The sequence below is a fragment of the Candoia aspera genome, chromosome 1 (genome assembly GCF_035149785.1).
Source record: "Candoia aspera isolate rCanAsp1 chromosome 1, rCanAsp1.hap2, whole genome shotgun sequence".
NCBI classification, from domain to species: Eukaryota; Metazoa; Chordata; class Lepidosauria; order Squamata; family Boidae; genus Candoia; species Candoia aspera.
The window spans coordinates 208,267,338-208,292,146 of record NC_086153.1 but is presented as its reverse complement, the minus strand read 5'-3'; the positions used below and the strand labels follow the sequence as shown (position 1 = coordinate 208,292,146).

Here is a 24,809-nt window from a genome sequence, read left to right as displayed (position 1 = left end):
AAGAAGGCTTAGGCTTGAAAACGTCAGTTTAAATGTGGTGATACACCTGCTATTTTCAGGAGCACAGATTGTGGAAGCAATCATACTGCCGGCAGCTTTCAGATTCTTCAAGTGTGAATGACACTATAGAATTTGTTACTGCTGTTGAAGCAGTGGTAGAACAGAGAAGTTGCTGATATAGCTTTATGGGGAAAAGATTATATTTAAAACTAATAGCTTCAGGGCTACAGCAGTCTGCTGCCTTGAAAAATGCTGGAATTGAGATTTCTCACTTTTCTCTCACACTGCCAAGCATTTCATTTTTAAAAGCTTGTAGTTGGCTGCTCATACATAACTACAATCTTCACATCAGACACTAGCCCATATACAGGGCATAGTATCTAAATGGAGATTTTTTTCTCTCTCTCTCTCTCTCCCTCCCCCCCACCCTTTAGAATGAGAAATGAGTTCCTTGAAAATGGATCTGTCCTCTCATGGCTCACCAGCAAGCATTATAGAAACAATTGCTTTACAACTAGCATGCAGTCCAGTAGATAAGAAAGTTGCTCTGCACTTAGATGAAGAAGATGAGCTAAAACACCTTCGTGAATGTTTCCACATTCCCAAATTGACGGATCTGCCTCCAAGTAAGAACTACAATTATACTAAGGTGGCTTTGCATTTTGTTGCATGTGTCTATTGTAAATCTGTGGGAATCGTTGCCACTTAGCAGATAAATGGAGCACTGGCAACCACCTCTCTGAACACAGTGTGTTTCCTGCATTGCTAAATCAGTACCTCAGGTTGAATGCTTTATGTTCTCATTCCTGCCCTGAACAAAACGGCAGAATACAATACAGCACTTACATAGTGCTTATGCTGTCACTCAGCCTCCTTGAACAATATAGTGACTGATTGAAAATTATAGGCAAGGGTATATCTTAATAGGTTTGAGATGCTTGCTTTTAGGTATTTATTGCACCAAAAAATAAATAAAATAAAAGCCTCAAGCATACAGGTTTTGCTTGTTGTTGTTAATTGGTAGAATCCATCAAGATCTTCTATGTAAACAACGTCTGGAATGAGGGCAATCTAAGAGGAATAATTATGCTAGGATAGTTGGTTTTAATGGTTAATTAAATAATTGTACAGTTTGATCAATTAAAACAATGTTCTTGATTAATTTTATGAGACCTCTGCAGCACTTACTGTGTTAGAAGTATATATTCCACCTGTCTATATGAGAATAGGCCGCCCTTTGGAGATGGTGTGCATACTATTTTTATTAACTTATATATTATACATACATATACATACATAGCCCCTTTTTATTGTACAGCTGAGAATGTTTCTTCTGATATGATGTGTCCTATAACTGGTACATATCATCGAAAATTCAGGAGTAATAGTATTAAAGTGCAGAGAGAGAGAGAGAATAAGTTGATTAGTAAAATACTTGATTAAAATCAATCCAACCAACTGAATAAGATTTCTTAAATCAGGTGACAGACCTATTTGTTACTCTCGGGTATTAAACATTTCTAATGGCTTCCATTCCATTCATTTGGAAAATATCTGATATCTGGGATGGAGGCCGGGGAGGGGGTTGGGGGAAGAGGATTCTCAAACAATTTCTCTAGACCAAGCTGAGGCCTAGAAAATGAACTGCCTCTCAATCAATATTCAGTGTAATTGGAGCAATATCATTCCATTACTTGAGAATGCAGGGACATGTCTGAATAGATTCTGATTAGGGGTATGAAGGGTAACCTTAAACGGGTTTATATATTATATAATCTATGAAAATCATATGTGTGTGTGTGTGTTTCATATATTATTTCATTCTATTAGGTTTTTGTGATTCTTTTTTTTAAGGAAAAAACTTTCTGAAAATTCCATGTTTGCTTCCATTTATAACTTTTCCTAATATGCAAAGTATCGTGAACAACACTTACTAAATTATACTTTTAAAACATGTACTACCTTAATAGGCACATTTTACAAACAATCTATGTATAGGAACACAAGACACATACATAGCTAACTTTTCCACATTTTGGGTTACATGTTTCCCAAATAATCCATATGTTGTGGTCAGGGGCAGTCATAGGTAGATTCTCTTCTTTGCAGCCTATGACTCCATGGAAGCTGTTACAATAAGTCATGTCATTTTGTTCCCATGGAAATCTGTACTGGATCTCTTGTACACCCCTAGTTTTGAGCAGGGGATATGCTTTTCCCCCAAGTTTTGTTTGTGTTACTGTAGTCCTCGGGGATAAGATGAGGTGACTCCAGTGCCGTGTTGCAACAGAACACCCGGTCCTGAGAGTGATCCCTCAGGAATCTCTGAGGCAGAGATGGGTGAGGCCTGGTAGACCTTACGGAGAAGAAAACTCTCATGTGGTCCTGGAACACATTTGTGAACGAGGGACGTAAGCCGTTCTTCTATATATAACTTTTATCTTTTGAGAAGGAATCAGGCTCACCTTCTTTAGAGGTAGGCTTTAACAAGTCTGAATTTCTGAGTCTCTCAAAGGAAAATATGACAGTCTCTATTAAAATGTAATGAATGTAACAATGGCAAAAACATTTAAGGTATCTGTTCTTCAGGGCAAAAGCTCCATTTAGGCAATGAGTTTGTCGCTATTGCCCCTTCTCTGTTTTTATACAGTTTTTTAATTTTCCCATTTATGAATTTGCAAATTAACATTTCCTTAGTTGTAATTGCAGGTAAAGATCTTATTTTCATTTTGGCTGTGAAAAATCTTTTGACTAATTCTGAGTAATGATTTTGGCAATCTGTCCGGTTGGGAATGGATAATTGTTCCAAATGTAAATGCATCTATAATATGCAAAGTCACATGGTATTTCTCTGCTACCCTAATTCAAAGTTCATACTTGGTTTTATTTTTTTGTTCTCTCAAATAAACTTCTGTAATCCATTCCTTATAAGCACTTTACCATGTCAATTTCAAAATTAAGCAAGCAGCCTAACTAAGTCAGGAGAGGCACTTTTTCCTCCCCTTGCCTCTCTCAGCAACTTCCATAGTATACTTTACAAAGAGATAATTACTTATTAACAGAATACTGATCATGATAGTAAATGCTGAAGAAGAGAAAGGCAAGAGCAAGCTTAGATGCTTCTGGATTGTATGTGTGGTCCTTCTCTGTGTTCAGCATACAAATAATGCTGTTATGGTGAAGGTTTCGGAGCAAAGGCAATTTTTCCCTATAATTCAGCATTGCCTTCCCATATTTGCACAAGGGAAGGAACATTGCAGAAATTGCTCATATTTACCTGCATGAACACAGTATATGTAACATGGACATAGAACACTTTTAACAATGCTTCCATGGTAAGAAAAAAAGTAAGAATTTTTTTACAAAAAAATGTAGAAATAATGGCATAGTTCTTCTGTGGTTCTTAGATTACTTATACTGGGGTCTCAACAAATTAATTGCAAATGTCATAAGCCTGGTTTATTAGCCTGAGGGCTACAGTACTGAAGCTTTCCATTCATTGATACAAAAGAGTCGAGTGATTAAAAATAAGAGGATCATAGTATGCCATTACGCATAATTGTGAATAATTCTACCTAACACACCTGTATTACTTTCTTCTGCTCCACTGTTTGTGTGCTAAAGGGAGATGCTTTCTGCTTAGTTAATTGACATGGATGACTTCTTCCAAGCATGCCTGCTGCTAATGTCTGCTCTCTTCTCTTTTTCTATGACCTGTCCTTCTGCTCTCTTCCTCTGCTGCTTCCCTTTTTTTAAAAGTGGAATTGAGAAATCAGGGCTTCATTGTTAAAAAGGAGTAGCACCATAGCTGACAATAATACCTAAGCAGGGCTGTTATTACTAAGAGAGATCCCCAGGAAATCTCAAGGACTGTAAACTAGACCGAGAAAAAAAAATCTCCAAAGAAGGCAATGCCAAGCCACTTCTATTATTCTTATATCCTTAAAGTGGTTAAAATGAGGCCATCATTTATAGAAATCAATTCTTCAGCAAGGCTGTTGCTGTTGGTCTAACAGAAATTAAACAATTTGACTGATGGATGTTTTTTATGGTTTTGTGTTGGTTTAATTTTTAGCATTTAACAAAACCCCAGGCTAAGGGTCCCAGTCATTTATTAGCTACGTGAAGCTCAGATTAATATAGGAAAGGACAATATATATTAATGAAAGATAATTAATGAAAGATAATAGATGTATTATCCTGTCCTGTTCAGACTATGAGGCGGCCAGACAGAATTATTATCAAACTCTTTATTTAAAGCAACTATTTACAGTAGTAAAGTCCTGGTGAATAAAAGCAAAGCAATTCCAATCAGGACCACCCAGACAATGACGGATAAACAGGCAAGGCTGCAGGATCAGGCTGCGGCAGAAGAGCAAGGCAGAATTCGGCTAACTCTCTGACTGAAGCTGTCAGGCTTGGTGGAGCTAGGGTACGTGGCAAGGCAGAAGCTGGAGGCAAGGATCTCTGAACTGGCACTCAGATAGGACTGGGCTGAAATGTGGAGGCTAGGCAAGACTGGACTGGCAAGACTGGACTGGAACCTCTGGGCAAGGCTTGGCTCTGGAGGCTAAGCTGGGCTGGACTGGATATTCTAGGCAAGGCTGAGAACTGGAAGCAAGACTGGACTGGACTGGAGAGTAGACAAGGCTGAGGACTAGAAACAAGACTGGCCTGGACTGGAGAGTCTAAGCAATCCTTGAATCTGGGAGCACACCTGGATCATGCTGAAGTTATGCAACGAGGCTTGGAGCTGGACACCAGACTGTGCTCAGCAGGGACAGCAAGGAGAGGCTCGACTGGAGTAGTTTGTGCAGAAAATGGGTCCACAATGGCAGAAGGAGCTGGAGCTGGTTCCACACTGGCTACAGGCAAGGCTTCTGACGCTGGTAAGGACTCTTCCGCAAGTGCTGTAAGCTTGAAGGATCAGTTGTCTCCAGCAGGTTGCTCCTCACGCACCTGCCTTTTAAAGCGATCTCTTCTGCACTTTTTCTCTCCTGCAGCCAATTGAGCTGCCTTCTGATTCACGCATTTCTCTGCTCTCCTGTCTCGAGTGCTGCTTGGAGGATTCAAATACCCCTCCGGAGTTTGTCCAATCCTCATTTGCAATTTCTCCTGCTCTGCTAAGTCACTTCCTGGTTCAGCTTCTCCAAGTCCCTCCTGATGAGTTTTGTTTTCCCCTTTTGACTCCAGATAAGTTTCGTTTTCAGAGTCCGAAGCGGGCTCAAACCTCACATATCCATGGAACTAATTAATAAGGATTAGAAACTTATAGGAATAGTAAATTTAAAATGGGAAGGAAATGATGAAGATTTCTGAGAAGACAGCAGGCTAGAACTTTACATACTTCCCATAGTGTAAACTGATTACCTATTAACATTTGCAAAACAATTTACTTTCTGATTCTCTTCCAAGATTCCATGCCATGAAAAATAGTTTGGAATTTAGATTGAATCAACATACATTCTACAGAGGGTCTGTGTAATGGTTGCCTATCCTAATAGACTCAGACTCACAAGCAGGTACTTAATGATATCTGATTTATTAAAAGAATAGTATGCAAATACAGAGAAAGCTGAGAATGAGTAAAAGCGCGCCAAATACAAACTAAAAACCCTCACCTCAAACGTAATCCCTCCCCTCGCCCTGCCGTTGCAAACTCCCCCCCCCCCCAGGTGCTGGTAACCGTTTCAACTGCTATCCTGGGAAAGTAACCTTGAACACATGAGATAACCCAAACACATTCCAACCCAGCAGCCAACAGATAACAACTCCCCGAGATGGAATCCTCCGCCCTCCCCAGATGAAACACGTATCAGTGAAATGACATGCGAAATGTTACGATGTACCAGCAACATTGGAACGGTGAACATGACAGTCTGGTCTTTTCCATATACAGGTAGTCCTCAACTTACGACCATTTGTTTAGCAACCATTCAAAGTTATGATGGTGCTGAAAAAAGTGACTTATGACTGGTCCTCACACTTACGAACACAGCAGTGTCCCTGTGGTCATGTGATCAAAATTCAGGCACTTGGCAACTGGCATGTATTTACGACAGTTGAGTGTCCTGGGGTCCCGTGATTGCCATTTGCGACCTTCCCAGCCAGCTTCCAACAGGCAAAATCAATGGGGGAAGCCAGATTCGCTTAACGGCTATATGTTTCACTTAACGACTGCAGTGATTTGCTTAATGATCACAGCAAAAAAGGTAGTAAAATTGGGCAAGACTCACTTAATGACCGCCTCTCTTAGTGATGGAAGTTCTGATCCCAATTGAGGTTGTAAGTCGAGGACTATATGTACACAACGTATATGTTTATTTTTCTCCAGTCCCTTCCCATCCATGAAATTTATTTGTAGCAAAAGAAGGGCTTAAGGTAGACAGCAAATCCCATCTGCTCCAACCTCATGCTTTGGCAAGTAGTAGCCAAATACAGTTAAATCTTTGGGGAAATAAATCCCACAAACATCTCTCCTTTTATCTGAAAATAAAGATACAATCCTCCCACAGATTAATTGCCTAAGGAGATTGCTTAATTTTGTCTAATGGCTGGGAAAGGCTGACTTAGAGAAGTAGGAGGCTGTTTGCGATCTTCTGGCTACAAACAGCCGTCTGGAGGACAGATGGGGTGATTCTAGGTCTTTTCCTTTATCCAGAGAACATTTCTGGGCTTCAGGAGAACCTGCCTGAGTCCGAAAAAAGTTACCACATTGTCAGCTCTGCTCGCTAAGCCCGCGGGCACAGCTGCTCAGTCCACCATTCCCCACCAGAAGCCCCAATTGGTGTTTCCAAAGCTTGCAAAACACTAAAGTATATAGCAGGCTTTTCTTTGGAGCAATTTGCTCAGTCAGTGGTGGAGTCATCTCTTTTTCACCATGTGGCTCATGTTGTCTTCTCTGCTTTATATGCTCTTTCATCACCTCAGCAATTTCAATGGAGGGATTGTCCTAATAGTCACTAGTGCTGCCTGAAGATGGTCCACAGCTATTAGGTCTGGTTAGCAATGTCTGTAACAAACCACAAGAATGTCAAAATGATGACACATGTGTCATGATATCATTCTACATCCTGATTATGTAGTAGTGAGTCCTAACCTTTATAATTTATGAATTTCATAATTTGTTTAATCTCCTACAATGATTAAATTTGTGGTCCCTTCTTCAGGATGAATATCAAGAAACCGAGTGGCATTAGGAAAGTGAGAGTCTAATAATGTAGCCTTATTGGAACTTTTGGTACATGTACATGGGATTCCAAGGGTTTGTGGTATGTGTGCATTTACACAAGTTCTTCTCTCATTGCACTAGCTGCAAGAGGTTTTGCATGTAAGTTTGGAAGATACACAATGAAAATTCAAAGGAATTTGTTTAACAGCCTTATCCATGACTGGGAACAGATTAAACTCACTTATAATCTCTTATTTGTACTCTGCCTGTGAACATTTGAAAGAGGTAGACACATGAATACCTGAAAGGATATTACCCAGAATAAGGTCAAAATATCTACTTTATCATTCCAGAGTAGTGAACAAAGAATAATGGTTTTAAGTTAAAAGAAGGCAGATCCAACGCTATATTGGGGAGGGGGGGAACCTTCACAACAGTAAGAACTGTTTGATAGTGGAACCAAGTATTCAGACAGGTGGAGGTTCCTGCTTCAGTGGGTCAGTAGCTAAACAGTTTTTGTTGGAGATGTTTTAATTAGGATTCTCTGTGATCGGGGCAATGAACTCAGTGTCTGCTTCCTACACACTGCTAATCAGAATTGAGTTTAAGCCTTGTCTTGATTAGGGATGATGCTGATAGCAGTAGATCTGTAAGCATGTTCACCCTAATTCTTCTACAACCAAATATCTTGAATTGCACCTGGAAGGTCGCTGGTAACCAATGCAGCTCATGGATCAATGGTGCTAAGTGGGTGAAATGGAAAGCACCCCTAAGTACTTGACAGCTGTATCCTGGACTGGTTGTAGCTTGCAAAGTGTTCTTCAATGGTAGCCCCATGTAGAGCATGTTGGAGTTGTCCAAATGGAAGATGACTAGGATGTGAGTTATGTGAGAAGAGCATTCCAATACAGGTAGGAATGCAATTAACTCACAAGATGGATTTGTGCAAACACTCTCCTGGCCATTGCTGCTAAGTGCTCACTGAGCAGGAGCTGAGAGTCTCTGTATCAGTTGTACCTAGGGCAGTGCCACCCTTTGAGAACTAAAGATGTAAAACACTGTGACCAAGGGGTCCTTGGAACCAAAGTCACTAAGTCTTCCTAGGATTGAGCCTAACCAGATCCTCCCTATCCAGACCCTCACAGCCTCCAGGCACCAGGATAGTACCTCAACAGAGTTACTTTGTTCAGTCAGAGGTCAAGTTATGGAACAGCACCCTGTTAGATTGTAAAGCTAAATATATAAAGGTGTTCTTCCATTAGCCAAAGGTGGAATGCACAAACCAGTAGCCAGAGGTCAGTGCATGCACACACATCCCTTGTGCACTGCATATATGCAAGTAAATGCCTACATTTGAAGAAGACTGAGCAATTCTATCAATTTAATTTCTGCCAGATTTTTGTGTGGCTCTACTATTGGTTAATTTGGCAGAAAGATGCATGCACATTTCAGATATCTCTCAGATACCTGCACTGGGTAGATTCTTTTTAAGATTTACCTTAGGCAATGCATTATTTTTCTTTAATAGATACATTTGTGTTTATATTCTTCCTTAAAATTGGGGGGAGGTTAGACCTCAGTTGTGTGAAGACATGTTTGAAGTTTGGATTTTGACATCTGCAGTACAGGTACTTCTACCTATGAATTTTTTAAAAATACGTAAAAAGCAAGGAGCTGGTTAATTTAAGTGACTCATGGTCTGTGTCAGTGACTGATGTACCATGATGTCTTCTAAGCATCTTTCTTGCAGAGGTACAGAAGACACAAATTAATTAACACCGGAATGGAATGGACATGGACATAGATTATGATGATTGTTCAAGTTTCTAAGAAAAGGGCAATAAGTAGTATTATATGAAGAGACATTGTTCTAAGTTGGGTCTGTCAATTATTTAGTCAGGAGCATAAGAAAGGAAAAATGCATGTTAGGTATTTTATACTGTATATGTTTTAATACTCACCTGGTGTTTTATGCCCTGAGATGGAGCAAATGAGAATCAGCTTTTAACTCATTACCTGCTCTAATGCTTGGCTGAGATTTACAGAGTCCTGATGAAATCTATTGTTCTGAGTCTCAAATAAAAGATTTGCTTCTTCTAATCTCCATAGAGTTCATTATTATCCTCTAAATAACAAAGGACGTGGACATAACCAATTTATAAGTGTGAATAATATTTACCCCTATTTTTCATTTTTATAAAGATGTTGATTAAAAAAAAACAGAAAAAAAGCTGGTATTGTAGATTAGATTGAAATGGTTGTTGTGTTTTTAAGTTTTTTAAAGCCTTTAAAGCTTTAATTAAGAAGTTAGTTGTCTCTTACTTGTGGCAAATGCATTAGCAGTTGAGTTAAAAGCAGTATCACAAAAACCCACTTTGAAAAGCTTTGTAATTATTTAATCTGTTTTCCTACAGCCCTAAAATGAAATTGCTTTAGGATTCCATCGTATTTATATAATAAGGTTTTAATGTAAATTTTAATAGATTTGTTCAAGCTGTCTACTTCTACACATTCTGGTACAAGCTATCAGTGGCTGATACATGCAAAAACATGCACTTCTAATAAATGGAGCACTGTCCCTTATGACCCATATATAGAAAATAGCAGGGTAAGGAATGAAACAAGATGGAACAGGCTAATTGCCTCTTCTCATGTTTAATTAAGGGACATGACGTCATGGCTCCATCCCTTCCTTCTCATAACAGAACAGACTCAGCCAGCAGACTGCATTTTTCCTTCCTCACAGCCTCTCAACGAATCTATTCCTGAGAAACATTCGGAAGAGATTCGAAAGGTGCATACTAAGAGGAAGAGAGAGTAGAAACATGTATGCATGGAAGTCTGCTTAGCTAACATGGGATTCCAACCCTTATTTTGTGCTCTCGTTCTTTTTTTTTTCTCCTATTGAGTGGAAATTCTTCACAACCTGTCTCCTTACTCATATAGTATCATGGCAAGATGAGGAAAGTATTCAGAAATATATTTCATTTCAATATATTTTTGTCAGTGGAGTCCTAATATTTTCTAGTATCCATCAAATAATTGTACAAAATGTATTAGTTACATTTATGGAAGACTGAAAATACATTCTAGAGAGGAATCTTATCTGAGTATTTTTTAATTTGCTTCTTAGATTATATTTCTGCTTAACATAACCAAAATACGTGGCTGCTCATAGCTTCCTTCAAGAGTAAAGACTGGGGCTGACCTTTTATTGTTGGTAGGATAGCCGACTTAGATATCCGTATTTGGGGGTGGGGGCATGTTGATGGGAAGGTACTACTGGCTGAACATGGAGCATCATGTAACTTTTTCTTGTTTTCTTGTGTTTTTTTTTTATGTCGTAAATATTATTAAATTGTATTTTTTACAATACAGTGATATTTGTACAGTATTGACTGAAGATTATTAACAATCTAATGCTTAGATAACAGACTGTTCAGGATAAAAAGAAAATCATGTAACTTGTAAGCTCTCCATTCCTAAATGATAGCATTGATTCCCTGCAAATATATATTCAAATATACTTAAAATTGGGGAGGGAAAAAGAAACTTCAATAAATAAAACTAACTTTAATAAATAAAACTTTTATTTTAGTTTACTGAAAGCAGTAAACATGCTTTCAAAATCAATTAGCATGCTGGATGCTCCTCTGATAAATAAAATGCATAAAATAATATGAACATACATTCTGTGTTAATAAATATATTGTTACAGCTTCGTATACACAATATCTGACCCTATTGGCCTTCAGGAAATCTCTTAAAACATGGTTTTTCCAGCAGGCTTGGGGATCCCATGGAAATAGGGAGCTTGCAAGATGGTTACACTGTGTGTAGGACACTAGTCCATTCTCCCACAGTCTTATTCATATTTGTGTTTAATTGTTTTTAATTGCTGTTTTGGACTTTTTAAAAACTTTTATTGTATGCCGCCCAGAGCCATGTTTGTGAGATGGGTGGCTATATAATTTATATATATATATATATATATACACATACATACATACACACACATACATACATACACACACACACACACACACACACACACACACATATGGATATTTGAGTTACATTCCATTTTATCTGAACCCACTTCTGTCACAATCGTTTAGTATCTAAAATGCTATGAGGATATTTCTCTATGTGTCCATATAGCAGAATAGATATCAAGCCCCATTATACAAAAATTATTTTCTTCTACAGATAAAGAGACCAGGACAGGAATACATTCTCTGAACAATGATTTCCTCTTATTCATTGCAGAAGTACCAGAAATACCTCTAAAATTTATTAACCCTTGAGCAAGTTAGCTACATTAATGGAGGTGCTTGACATTCTCCGAAGGGCAGTAGCATCTGATGCATTCTAATGATGCTTAGTAATGTCTATACATCAATTTAAAAATGGATTCTTTGAATTGAAGTAGCATATTGCTTATAACACAGACTATCTCACTGAGAATCTGAAGTAAGTATAAAGAGGTCTAATTCCTAAACAGATTTGAATATAAAATTTACCAAATTGGGCATTTAATAATCAGTCATAGATAACTAATACAAAGTGATTCATGAGCAGTTCTCTCTGATAATAAATAGCATGTTTTGTATAGTTTGATGTTCAAATTTAGGGACCTTATCTTCTATGTTGTTCACATTCTGAACATTCAATTCAATTCAATTTATTACGATCGTAGAGCAGTACAAGCAAAGTGCTCAGTGAATATATGTAAATCTATCTTAATAGATAATAAACAAAATAAAATCCAAGACAAAGTTAAAATACATTTATAAAACAACCTAATTAATATCTATGAGTGAGGTCCAGGGTGCAGTCTATATTTAAATTATAAAATAGACACTAAAATTATATAAAGTATAATGACATCTAAAATCACAATCTAAAATTACAAAAAAAGTGATAATACAGTATCTAAAATTTAAATGAATTACAGTTACACAGAATGTGTTTGGCTAGTGGAAAATTGGCCCATTATAGACTGGCAGTTCTTCCATGCTGCTGCACAAAGCCTAGCCACATGCGCTATAACAAAAGGCAGTTCATCTGTAAGCAGCATCTGAGCATAGGCTGAGTCTGAGCAACCAGGATATCTACTAATCAGAGGTAGGATGAATCTGGTTCGAATGTCTCCATAAAAGCGGCAACGAAGAAGAACATGTTCTGGAGTTTCCACCTCTCCAGGATCACGGGGCAAAGGCTTTCAGCCAATGGCACTTTTTTATATTTACCATCCAATACTGCAGAGGGGAGTGCATGGCAAGAGAGAAAGCTTTCTGATGTCTGGGTGTTTCTAGCTGTGTAAGGTGGCTGGCAGCAATGACAATGTATGTGTTGTGTACTGGTGACAGGAAGGCCAAGGCCTTCCCTAGATCTGCTTTCTGCTCTGTATCCTTTATCCTTTGCTTCAGCGTTTGTTTCGCCTGATCATATTTCATCATAAGAACCGAGGAGGGACAGTAGCCTACATCTGAAAGTTTAGATTCTACAGCCTTGATCCATGTGGATTGGAAATTGTCCTGGAGAATTAATGGTGCCAGGCCTTGAGGATAAAAGTTAAGCTTTAACCAAAGCTTTATAGAAGCTAGGCACACTCTTGACTCAACTTTTATGATACCTGTCTCCAGTCGTAAATGCGTGTTAGAGGCACAGTGAGGTACCTGGAGAGGTGCTCTGATGAATTTAGATTGTACTCTCTCCAAGGAGGTGAAACAAGAAGCTGGGGAGTCAACTGAAGTCCCATAAAGGAGCCGGGCTAGTGGCTTCGCCTGAAAGAGCTTAAGTGAGGATGAACATAATATCCTCCCTTGGAGTGGAAAACTTTGAGGATGGCATTGGCAGATTTGTTCAGTAGCAGCAGCATATTCACAGTGGGCTCTCCTTGAGCCAGTGGCATGCGTGACCACTCCTGAATACTTAAAACAAGTCACTTGTTCTATTCTATGGCCGTTAATGCTCCGTGAACAGAGCTTCAGCCTTTTTGGCAGATGCTATAATCCTGGGTTTATCTCCAGGTGATCGTTGTTGCAGTATCGGACCAGAGTTCTCAGAGCACTTTCAAGGCCTGTTGGTGTTCTGGAAGAGCTATAGTGTCATCTGCATAAAGCAGCAGGGCAATATTCTGAAAATGATTTGGAAGAAAAAGAGACACTGTTTTCATTATTCAATTCATTATAGCAGTGGAATCTTTTTTGAAGCCTGAAAAAACACAGATATACTTAAACAAATATTGGACTGGAGTTGTTCTTCTGCAATCTCCAAAGCACTTCTTACAAATAATTTTTGAAGCAGGCACAACACTCTAATGCATCTAGTATACTGTAGATGCAGATGAAAATTCTTGCATAATGATTACTATTAGTAACAGAAGGAATCTGTTTCACAAAAGGAACTCCTTCATAGAATTAGGGAGTTGGAAAGGACCTCAGGAGTCATTCAGTTCAATACTCTTCCCCCAGAGTGAGGCAAGCCCCCACTCCCTCGGCTTTCTGGAAAGGAGTGAAGACCTGGCTGTGCCATCTCGTGGGGCGTGAAGAGGGGTAACCAATCCTGGGGGTGGTTAGCACCCTGAAGACGCTCCTTGGAAATTAAATTAAGATTTCTTTACCATCCACCTCTTGGAATATATTATTAATTAAGAAGATTGTTTTTATTGTATTGTTTTATTGTATTTTAACTAATATTTTATTCCTGTTTTATGTAAACTGCCCAGAGTTGCTTGCTGAGTGACATGGGCAGTAGCTAAATTTGACATATAAATAAATAAATAAATAAATAATATCCTACTCAGTGTGGAATCTGCTAATAAAGTGGAACGTAACACTTCATGAGATAACCTACATCCACATCAAGAAATTCTAATATATACCTTGAATCTACTTCCCCATAGTATGAGTTCACTGATTCTGGGCCTACCTTGTGGGGCTACAGGGAACAACTCTGCTCCCTCCTCTGTATGAAATCGCTTTAGATATCTGAAGACTGCTATCGTATCCCTCCTCAGTCGTCTTGTCTGTCAGCTAAATATATCCCATTCCTTCGACTGTTCTTCATAAGCCTTGGTTTCCAGTCCCCTCATCTTTTTGGTAGGCTCTGATCCTTGGTAACTCTCTGTGAGTAGGTATCAGCCTTTCTGATCGAATGCTACTTTCCCTATAGTCATATCCTCCACAGAATTGGAACTACAGCTCTAGCATTCTCATCTATCTTTTTTATGGAGTGTTATGATCCAACACATCTAGAATGAGGCCAAGGTTATGAATACCTTACTTAATTATCCATGCAGTTTACCTCCTTTTGTGTTGAAAGAGAAGTGGATTAACATGTTTTTGCTAAACTTTGACACAAGTAGCATGGTTTTTAATATTTGTACAGCATGATATTGTACCATGGTTCATTTTAAAAATATATTTCTTTAGTAAACAAATATCATAGAACTGATTCCATGGAGGACATCTTTGTGTCTTTTAATGAAGAGACTTCTGTAAATTTCACAAATGCTTTTTGCTCTGTGTACCAGAGGCTCATAAGAGAAGAATAATCTTTTGGTAGACATGTGTTAATGTCTTCAGTTATAAATGAATCTGTCATTTTTCATGTTTGTTTCAAGCAGATAAGAATAGTGGCAGTCTTTTAATGGCTTTCTTGGATTGTTTCCCCTTCAGCCAATCCAGCTTTAGTGAAGGAGAATGAAAACTGCATCTACCTCGCTGGGCACTCTCTTGGTCTTCAGCCAAAGAAAATTAAAACTTACTTGGATGAAGAACTTGACAAATGGGCTAAAATGTGAGTAGTTCTCTGTGGTATAGTGAACTAAATACGTCTTTTTGAGAGCAATATATTGAAGATAAATTAGATAATATTCTATTAAAAACCCTGTTCCTAGGAAGAGTAATACTATCACAGTGTTGTTCCAGTAGAATACTACTTCTTTAAAAGATCTGGGTTATTATATAAGAAAATGAAACAGCTGCAGTAATTTTTGCCTAGCTTCCATTTGCTTAGATAATCTGAGAAGCACAATCATCATTTTAGTTATTGATGATTAAATAATGCAGTCCTATATATGCCTACCCACCAGTAGTTCCCACTGCATTCAACAGGAATTACTTTTATGTAAGTGAGTATAAGACTGCAATATAACTACTGTATCCTCATTCAGTTTTAACCTGTTTTGTTACAGAAGTTAGGACTGTGTGGGCTGTTATCCTGGATGTGTGATTCAGATCCTCATTTATGTATTTTAGGCTATTAAGAAAACCTATTTGTCATAGGTTTTCTTAAAATACAGTTTTCTCCTTTAAAGAACAATCCATATAAATTGTATGTTGTTTGTTTCTGGACTGTGTATCTTGGTATTTGCTTTCTTAATCCTAGAGCAATAACAGTGGGGCAAGATCTTTGCAGCTGTAGGCTTTTGGAGGCATGTAACTTTCTGATTCTGAAATTTTAAAATGTAAGCTTTACAACATGAACCAGACTAGAGCTGAAACTCGTAACTCATTCAGAATTTAGTAGAAGATCAACATTTGAAATTGTGATTTTTAGTATCTGAAATGTTGCTATGATTGGTAAGATCTCTTTTCTGTCTCTTATTGCCAAACTCCATTTGCTTATCCTGTTTTTAAGAAACATCCAAAAAACTAATTATTTTGCTATATCATCATGCCTTATATCATTACATTTTTCAGTGTGCTGAAAGTTACTTTTCTTGGCTGCTTAAATTATAAGAAAGTTTTCACATCACAATAACATTACCAGAATATTAAAATATCTTTAACGTTAAAATAAAAATAACCTCAAGTTGAAGATAGTAATTTAAAAATCATATATGTGTTGGTCCTCAGGAATCTAAGTTTATAAAAGTGTTATATAAAAGCATAGTAATTCAAAATGAAACTTGGACCCCCCCAAAAAGAGATGAGGATTATTTTTGTTTGGTTTGGTTTTTATTACAATTTTACAAAATTCACACATCTGGAATTAATATATGAAAATACTCTTCAGTTTTTACACATTTCTAAATTTGAGGATGGACTTCTCTGTTAAAAAAATGCACATAAAAATCTATACATTATGGAAATAACAAAGTAAAGGCATATTTTAGGGAAAAGTTCTTGCAAAAATGAATATATTCAGAAAAAAATGCCTAAAGAAATAAGCACACATTTTTGTGCATTTCAAAAGACATAATTTCTGTCCATATTTTTTTTAAAAAAGAAACAAGACATTATGCGCATACCAGATGGAGCAAAATTAGGGCTGAAAAACACAAATGTTACAGCAAAAAAAGATGTATCTGTCCACTGCTACCAAAATGTGCTATTTAACATTGTTCTTAGTTAATATCATGCTGTCCTAAGTAAAGGTAAAGGTTTCCCTTGACATTAAGTCCAGTCGTGTCCGACTCTAGGGGGCGGTGCTCATCTCCATTTCAAAGCCGAAGAGCCGGCATTTGTCTGTAGACACCTCCGTGGTCATGTGGCCGGCATGACTACACGGAACGCCGTTACCTGCCCGCCGAAGCGGTACCTATTGATCTACTCACATTTGCATGTTTTCGAACTGCTAGGTGAGCAGGAGCTGGGACTAGCAACGGGAGCTCACCCCGTCACGTGGATTCAATCATCACAATTCCAGAGCCTCTGTGTCTTTTGTTTTGAATGTAGCAACTTTGTAAGCATGGTTTTTTGTCCATAAATCAGGATCTTAATTATGCAAATTGTATTGAGGCTACTATCCTGTATACACAGGAAAATAATTCTTCTTGAACTCAATGGAACTCAACTGTTGGATAGTACTATAAATTTGCTGGTCAATGCCTGAAATAAAAGGATGACTGAATACTGTAACTCTGAAAAATAATGCTTATGCAATTTTTCCTTAAAACAGAAAATCAAAGTTAATAAAAATGTCATGACTACTTTTTAGATCATTGTGAGGCAAAGAATGAAGCAAAACATTTTAACTTTGAGTCATATTCTTCTCTGTGTTCCTGTAGCATGGCTCTGCAGTTTGCCAGCCACTTCAAAATGCATCCTTGTCTATTTTTCTGTGATTATCATAGCAGATCAAAGCAATTGCTGACTTCATTCAAGAGATAAAAGTCAAACAGCTCTTTCCTCCTTTCATATGAGATCTGGAGAAGTACTATTTAATCTTCCATAACTTGTTTTTTCATTAGTTCATTTTTCCATGCATGAGTTGGTGACAACAAAGGAATTTCAGGATGAAGATAAACATCTCAAACATTTGTTGAAGATAGGCATTTTAAAGCAGTTGTCCAAACATGGTTCACTACACTACAGGGAGCATTTGGGAGCAATGAGGTATGTGGAAACCATTACCTATGGCTCAGAACTTTGTAGAATATCCTATGAACGTAGAGGACTGTTGTGTAACCATACAACTCTACCTATGGGAAAGGTGTTAATTAAAAAAGTTCAAACCAAATAATCAAATCTAGCAGGTGGTGCTTACCATTATCATGATTCATATGACATGCCCGGGTGCCTTTATTGGACCCCAACATTAAATTTTATTGCCAAATCTCATAGGTTTTCAAGTACTTCTCTGAAATCTTGTGAGATTTTGAATAAGAATGCCAAAATCTGGCAAGATATAGAATGGAGTATATTTGGAAAATCAGGGAAATAGGAAGAATTGATGGAAAGAGCAGTATCATTCACATGGAATTCCAAATAAAAACACTCAGCGTAGGCTAATATATCAGATGTTGTCAGGAGGATCCAGAGTGAAAGCAAAGGCATATATTTTTAGGCATTAGATGAAACCCAGCCTTTTAATGGATACTAGTTATTTTTTCCACGATAATAACTTGATACCTGCATTTCAGGTAGCAGTGGATTAATAAGAAAAAATAACAACAACAACTTGCTAATGCCTAAATTTGCAGGGTTTCTTGGGCACATTACTGAGCTAAGTCAGGATTATGAGTTTCTTCCTGGAACTTCCTTTCGCATCCACTCCATACCATATCCCTTCCTCGTGGAAACCGTGTTACAAGTTACAGTCTACATTTCTTGACCATGGCCATCCATCAACATCATTGGAGTGGATGTGCAAGTAGTTCAGTCTCTGTCATTCCTTGTTCCATATCCCTTTAGTCAATCACCACAATTCCGGAGTCTCTACATTTGCCTTTTGTTGCTTTGAATATAGCAACATTACTGTGCTGTTTGCTGTCATCAGACAAAGCGGCCATTCAGAATGGAGGAGGGTAGGAAAAACAAATAACTTTTCTTCAAAATTATGAAGATCGTTAAACACAAATTCCTCTACACTTTAAAAATGTCACTCTGTATGAGACCTGCACAGCATACTGCTCACGGGCTGTATGTGGCCTGCCAAGCAGCCTTGTGTGGCCCATCAGTGTTTTTTAAAAAACAGTAAATTTACAGCCACTGTGCTACCACCACTGCCCCAAAAGACATGCTGCCAAACATCTCAAAGCCTCGCCACCAGCTCTAATGCTTCCTCTACTCTGCCAGCCGCAGAACAGCTGATCAGCGCTCCAGGTATTTCCTTGCAGCCCATGAGGATTTTTAATTTATCGATGTCCCCCCCCCCCGCCAACAAGCTGTGCAGGCTTGCTCTATACATTTTTACAGTTATCTGAAAAAAAAATAACATGGAAAACTGTGTCCTTTTTAAATCTCAAACTGGAAATACAAACAGTTCTCTCAGAGAGATCTCCTGTCCTACAGGTTTTATCTTACTCTTTCAGGAATGTAAAAGTTATTTGCAATACCCAGAATTATTGCCAACTGATTTCTCTTTAAGAAACCATTGCACCCTTGGTTATAAAAACTTGTGCATCTGTTTGTCTAAAATTTGGTACTACTTTTCACTGAGAAAAATGGATCCAATAGAAAAGTTGCCATTTGATAATTTTCAGTTAGCCTGAGGGAGATAGAAGATTCAGACTCCAGCTGGGCCGCCAAATCATTTGGAGGTGATGGACTGTTTTCTGAATGGTGGAATCAACTTCAAAGTTTATACAAATCCCTAATTTGCACCCATAGATCCTATAGCAGATAAACATTAATTAAGGTCATCTAAGCAAAACTCAGTTTCAAACACATCTTGACAAAAATACAAATTCAGATAGAAAACCTTACGTGAAAATACCAGGAATGTGCCAGTTAGTATTATTTTAGAGAGCCTAAAGAAAAGTAAATGTCAAAATCAGGCCAAACCAAAGGAGGACATTTAGAGAAGAGCAAGTTATATTTAGAAATGTCAGTACACAAATCCAGCACAAATCCAAAAAGTGGAAACCTAAAGGCTTGAGAAAAATGTATTGGGAATACTTTGCTTCTGATTTAAGAAACTGTAAGAGAAATATGAGAATGACCATTCTCATCTACTTTTGGACAAATTATGCTTTGTCATTTTACAGTTTGAAGGCAGAAAAGATTGGTGTTGTGCAGATAAACAACAGAAGCAAGTGAATGTTGATCACATTTTGGATATCTTTATAAATTGGATCTAGCTTTAATGAATGTTTTATGAAATCGTTTATTTCATTTACAAATAGCCGGCTCAGGTCAACTCACCCTTCCATCCTTCCGAGGTTGGTAAAATGAGTACCCAGCTTGCGACGACTGGGGAAGGCAATGGCAAACCAACCCGCTATAGTCTGCCAAGAAAATGTTGTGAAAGCGGCATCCCCCCAAAGGGTCAGACATGACTCAGTGCTTGCACAGGGGACCTTTCACGTTCACCTTATTTCATTTACTTCATTTTTTTTATGCTGGGGATGTTATGAAGAATTCTATAAATATTCTATAAATTCTATAAATAGAATAATAGAGTTGGAAGGGACCTTAGGAGATCAGTTCAGGATCCACTAAAGTATCCCTGACAGATGACCATCCAGCCTCTGCTTGAACACCTTTAACAAAAGAGAACTCACCACTTCATGTGATAGCCTATTCTACTGGCTGGCAGCTTGTACAGTCAGGAAATCCCTCCTGATGTCTAGACTGAACTTACTTCCTTGTAGTTTTAACACATTGGCTCTGGTCATGCCCTGTGGGCAATGGAAAGTAACTCTATTCCCTTTTCCCTTTCCCTTTGGATAGATTACTAGCATATCTCCCTTCAGTTGTTCTTTCTGTAGGTTAAATATAGTCAGATCCTTTAACCTTTCCTCATAGGACTTGGCTTCTAGACCTTTCAGCATCTTAGAAGCTCCACCCTCAGTATGCTCCAATCTGATAATCTGACCAAAGACATTGCCCAGTGTAGACATCAAGCGGATAGATTGGTATTTTCATGGGATCTCCTTCTTCCCCTTTTTGAAGATGGGAACATTTGCTCTTCTCCCGTCTTCTGAGATCTTGCCAGTACTTTTGAGGGTTCTTTGCTTTCCACGCACTGGATACACCACAGTGTTGCAAATCTGTACACAGTGCTTTATTGCAGCACACCCTTTCCCCAACAATAGGCTTTTACTATGGGTCAACTCCACCCTTCCAGGACTTGCAAGTTGTTGTTGCCACATAAATACATCTTTAATACTCAGTCCTTTATACTCAGTCTTTTAAAACTCAGTTCAAACAGAAGTCTCAAATTCTATAAGGTAGCACACAACCTTTGCCTTTTTCCAAAAGTTCTTGCACTAGTTGGGTTGAGGTGCTGTCTTAGTGTGTTTGCTCCTCTTCAAGTTGCTACTGAGCTCTCTGCAAAGCTCCAAACTCCAGGCAGAGCTCCTAGCTTCAGGCAGGAATCCCACCAGGGTATGCCACTCACCATAACTTGTGGTCTTGGCAGTTGAATGACAGTCCTCTTGTTTGCTTGTAATAGCTGCCAATCTTCAGACGTCGCCTCTGCTTCCCTGTCTGTATGCCACCTTTTCTACACTCACCCCTCCCCACTCTGTCTTAGCATTTGTTTTTATAATGTAATGTAATTTTTGTAATCTAAGACCCTGGGTGGGGTGAGGCTGCCTTTGAACATCAACACATCCTTAAAAATGCTAGGATGTGGCTTAATTATCACAGGCAGCTGGAACACTGGTTTGGATGCTTGTGAGTAACATTGTGGGTTAATGAATAAGTGTATGAGAGAAATGGGTTGAGAAGTGTTTCTGCCTGGCTATAGCTACCTTTCCCAACTTCACTCCATCACAGTCCTCCAGAAGTTCTCAAGGCTTACCAAGAGTGATTTTGCAATTATGTCCACTAAATCCATCAGTGCCCTGGCTTGTATGACCCTGGAGACTTGAATACATTTAAATTAGCTCAATTCTCTCTTAGTATTTCCTTATCTATCCTAAGCTGCAGGCCTCATTCCCCTAGACGGGAATGGCCAGCTACACTAGCTAGGGCTATACTTCCACTCCAAGAAAAGACAGACTGAGTTACTACACTAGACCTACACTCTCTTTGGCTTTCCTTCCATTTGAAATACATTCCCCAAAACTTTATTGTTGATTTTGGCATCTCTTGCAAGACTTAGCTCATTCTGAATGTAGCCTAGCTCTCAGCTATATTTGGGGAGCATTGGGTGGGTGGGGACTAACCCTAATCAGTACATGTGATGCTGGCATAGACTGGATTTAGATTTTATGTATTTATTTGGTGAATTTATGTAATCTCTCATCTCACATACATGACTCTGGCTAGTGTACAAGATAAAAACCAAAAACAAAACAGCAGCAGCAGCAGCAGAATTCATTAAAAACATTAAAAACAATAAAAATCTGTACTTGAGATTCAGGAACAAATGATGATTTGGATTTTGAATCTGAGTGGTTTGGATGACTTGTGCATAAAAATGGAGATACTTTCACTTTTGTGACTGAATTTATTTTCAATACAGTGATTCACATAGTCTATCCTTACTACAGTTTCTTTTCGGTTCTTTGTGTGTGTTTGTGTGTGTGTACTATTTTCCCCCTATATTCTGTTACTAATAAAAATATATCCTTGAGTTGAGTTTAACTCCTGTTCATTAGATGGACAATTCCATGTAGTTTTCTTGGCAACAATACAGATATAGTCTACCATTGCCTTCTGGGAGATCTCACTGTAGTCTACTACCCTGGAATGTCCTGGTTGTCTCCTATAAAAGTTCTAACTAAATCTGACTGCTTAGGCTGACCATGATCAGACAAGATCAGCTAGGTGCTAGTTCAAACAGGCTACTGGTATAATAATAAACAGTATGAAATATCTGTAGTTATTTGTATCAATTTTACATAAAACATTTTAAATGTGAGACAATCCATTCTACTGTATGATAAGGAGCAAAGGGGAACATTTTTATAATGTATCTTATAAAATGAAAGAACAAACTGACACTCTTTCTTGCCCTTCTACATGGGAACACATAATATTGCCAAGAGCAACTACAAATCTAACATCTTGGACTTTATTCATCAATCTGATATTTATCCATGGAAAAGGACTGGAAAGAGAAAGAATATTGAAAGTTAATGACTAGCTATTGAAATGGTATCCAGCAGAGAAATTTGGTGTCTGGGATCACATTCCGCAAAATCTCAGGGATGGATGGATGACACAAGATGGACTACAGTTTACAAAGACTGGGTGTTTCTGGCTGAAACATGCCATCTTGACCAGAAGGGTTTTAAACTGAATCCTGGATGGATGGATGGATGGATGGATAATTTTTTATTAAGAATTTTGATTATAATAGTAAAATCGTAATACAAACTAGACTTAAAGAAAGAAAAGAGAATAGAGAGAAACAGTAAAAAGTGCAAGGAAAAAGAAAGAAAAAGAAGAAAGAGAAAAGTAAGGATATAATAAAGAGAAAAGAAATCTATAAAGAAGTGGCTTCCAACCTTCATCACAACTATGAATTAATGTAGTAACTTCGCCCTCTCTAAAGTTAGTCATTAATCTCTTCATCCCATATCCCATCTCTTATCTATAAACAAATCATAAAAGATTATCTTTTCAGTATCGGTGTCAGCAGAAAGTCCATAAAAGGTTGCCAGAAGTTTCAACGTATCTTACTTTAACCGGGACCAAATAACCAACTTTATATTCCTTCCTTTTACTTCTAACAGTCTTAATATTTAGTTCATTCAAATATTATTGTATGATTTGATGTTTCTTTATTTCTTCTTTGTCCCATTGCACAGATTTCTTCAAGACTTTAACAATCTTCTTTTTCAAACCCAGTAGGAAAAAATTATTCAGGTCATTCTCTTGGTTTGTCATTTGTATTTCCCTTTTAAATTTGAAAACCTCAGCCAGTTTCTTCTCAGCCAGTGAAACATCCTTTTCTAAATCATTATCTTGGCCTGTCAGTTATAAATCCATTTTCAATACTATCTCTGTCTTGTCAGATAAGATTTGTTCCACATCTGCCATTTCTTCAATAACATCTTTTGGACATAGTCTGTCCATAGAAGCAGACATCATTACTGACATTGTTGATGTTGTTGCTACTATTTTCTGATTCCGTTCTTCAAAAGTCTCCTTCGGTATTTTTATTGTCTTAATGTTTTGCACCATCTTACAGTCCTGTATATCTTTTCTCTACCTAAAATCTTTATCTCCTCTAGTGTCCAGTTTTTGAAATCATGAAATTATTTATCTATTTTATATCTTGTAAAAACAAAAACAGAATCTATTTCCCATGAGAAGCTATTTGTATTTAATAATTAATTCCAAAATCTTATTGTAAAAGTTTCAATATTCCAATTTTATCTGGACCCTTACTCTGTTTATAACTTTATAAGATCAAAATCTTACTTAGCTTTTTGCTGTTTATTTCAGTTGCTTTAAATTCTTAAGCTTATGATTAAAATAGTCTTCCGTTCAGGATTGAAGGCAGATTCACCCAGCATTTTCAAACTTGTCAAACTTGTCATTCTGAAGGTCTCTAATAGCTTAGAAATAGTTAATGACCAATTTCCAAAAGTGATTAGAAAGTGAGATTTGCAAACTTAGTGTCCTTTAAAAGTCTCCACCGTGGTTGCAAGCAAGGTGGCTAGCCCCATTGTCTCTTGGCACTCAAACCTGTGGAGAACCCTGTCCTGCAGTCCCCTCACAGGGAGCAGCTGTCCAGAGCACATGTAGGGGATCTCCTGTCCTCTCCTTATCCAGAGAGATTCTGAGGAACTGGTCTGCTCACCGGTTCTTTGATCTTTGCCGCAGTCATCGGCTACATTTTCTCAAAGCCGTCTTTAGTTCGCCATACCTCCCTCGGAAGCCTAAACTGAATCCTGTTGGGTTTGAAGATGGAAACCCAACTCCAATTAAAATTACACTGGAAACTATTACATCACTCACTGAAAAAAATGGAAAACCATTGATACTTAAAGTTCATGTTCTCTGTTGTCTTTATGTTGTCTGAGGTTGAGAATATGGCAATTAAAACTAATTAGTTAATCTTTGTTATGGGAAAGCAGATAATATGATTTAATAGATATAACTCAGGCTATCAGATGATGCTCATAGTTTAGATGCAGTAACTGAAGGATGCAACTTGATCAAATGAACAGAAGCATTAGAAAGCAAGGAGGACAAGTACAAATAGAAGTATTCACCCCTCCTCAGAAACTGAAGTGAATGAACTTGGCAATAGTGGTAAAAGCACCTGTGTTAAAATAAGA

General features: G+C 37.9%; 1 protein-coding gene across 2 annotated transcripts in view; it reads left to right on the top strand.

Annotated features, from left to right (window-relative positions):
• KYNU (kynureninase) overlaps nt 1–24,809 on the top strand; it is a 109,051-nt gene that overhangs the window by 5,362 nt on the left and 78,880 nt on the right. For both annotated transcript variants that reach the window (XR_010068931.1, XM_063318399.1), the window contains exons 2-3: nt 435–626; nt 14,857–14,977. Coding sequence is in view for 1 of the 2 variants with exons in the window: in XM_063318399.1 (XP_063174469.1) it covers nt 443–626; nt 14,857–14,977 (305 nt within the window). In the remaining variant the exon portion in view is untranslated. The remainder of the gene's footprint in view (nt 1–434; nt 627–14,856; nt 14,978–24,809) is intronic.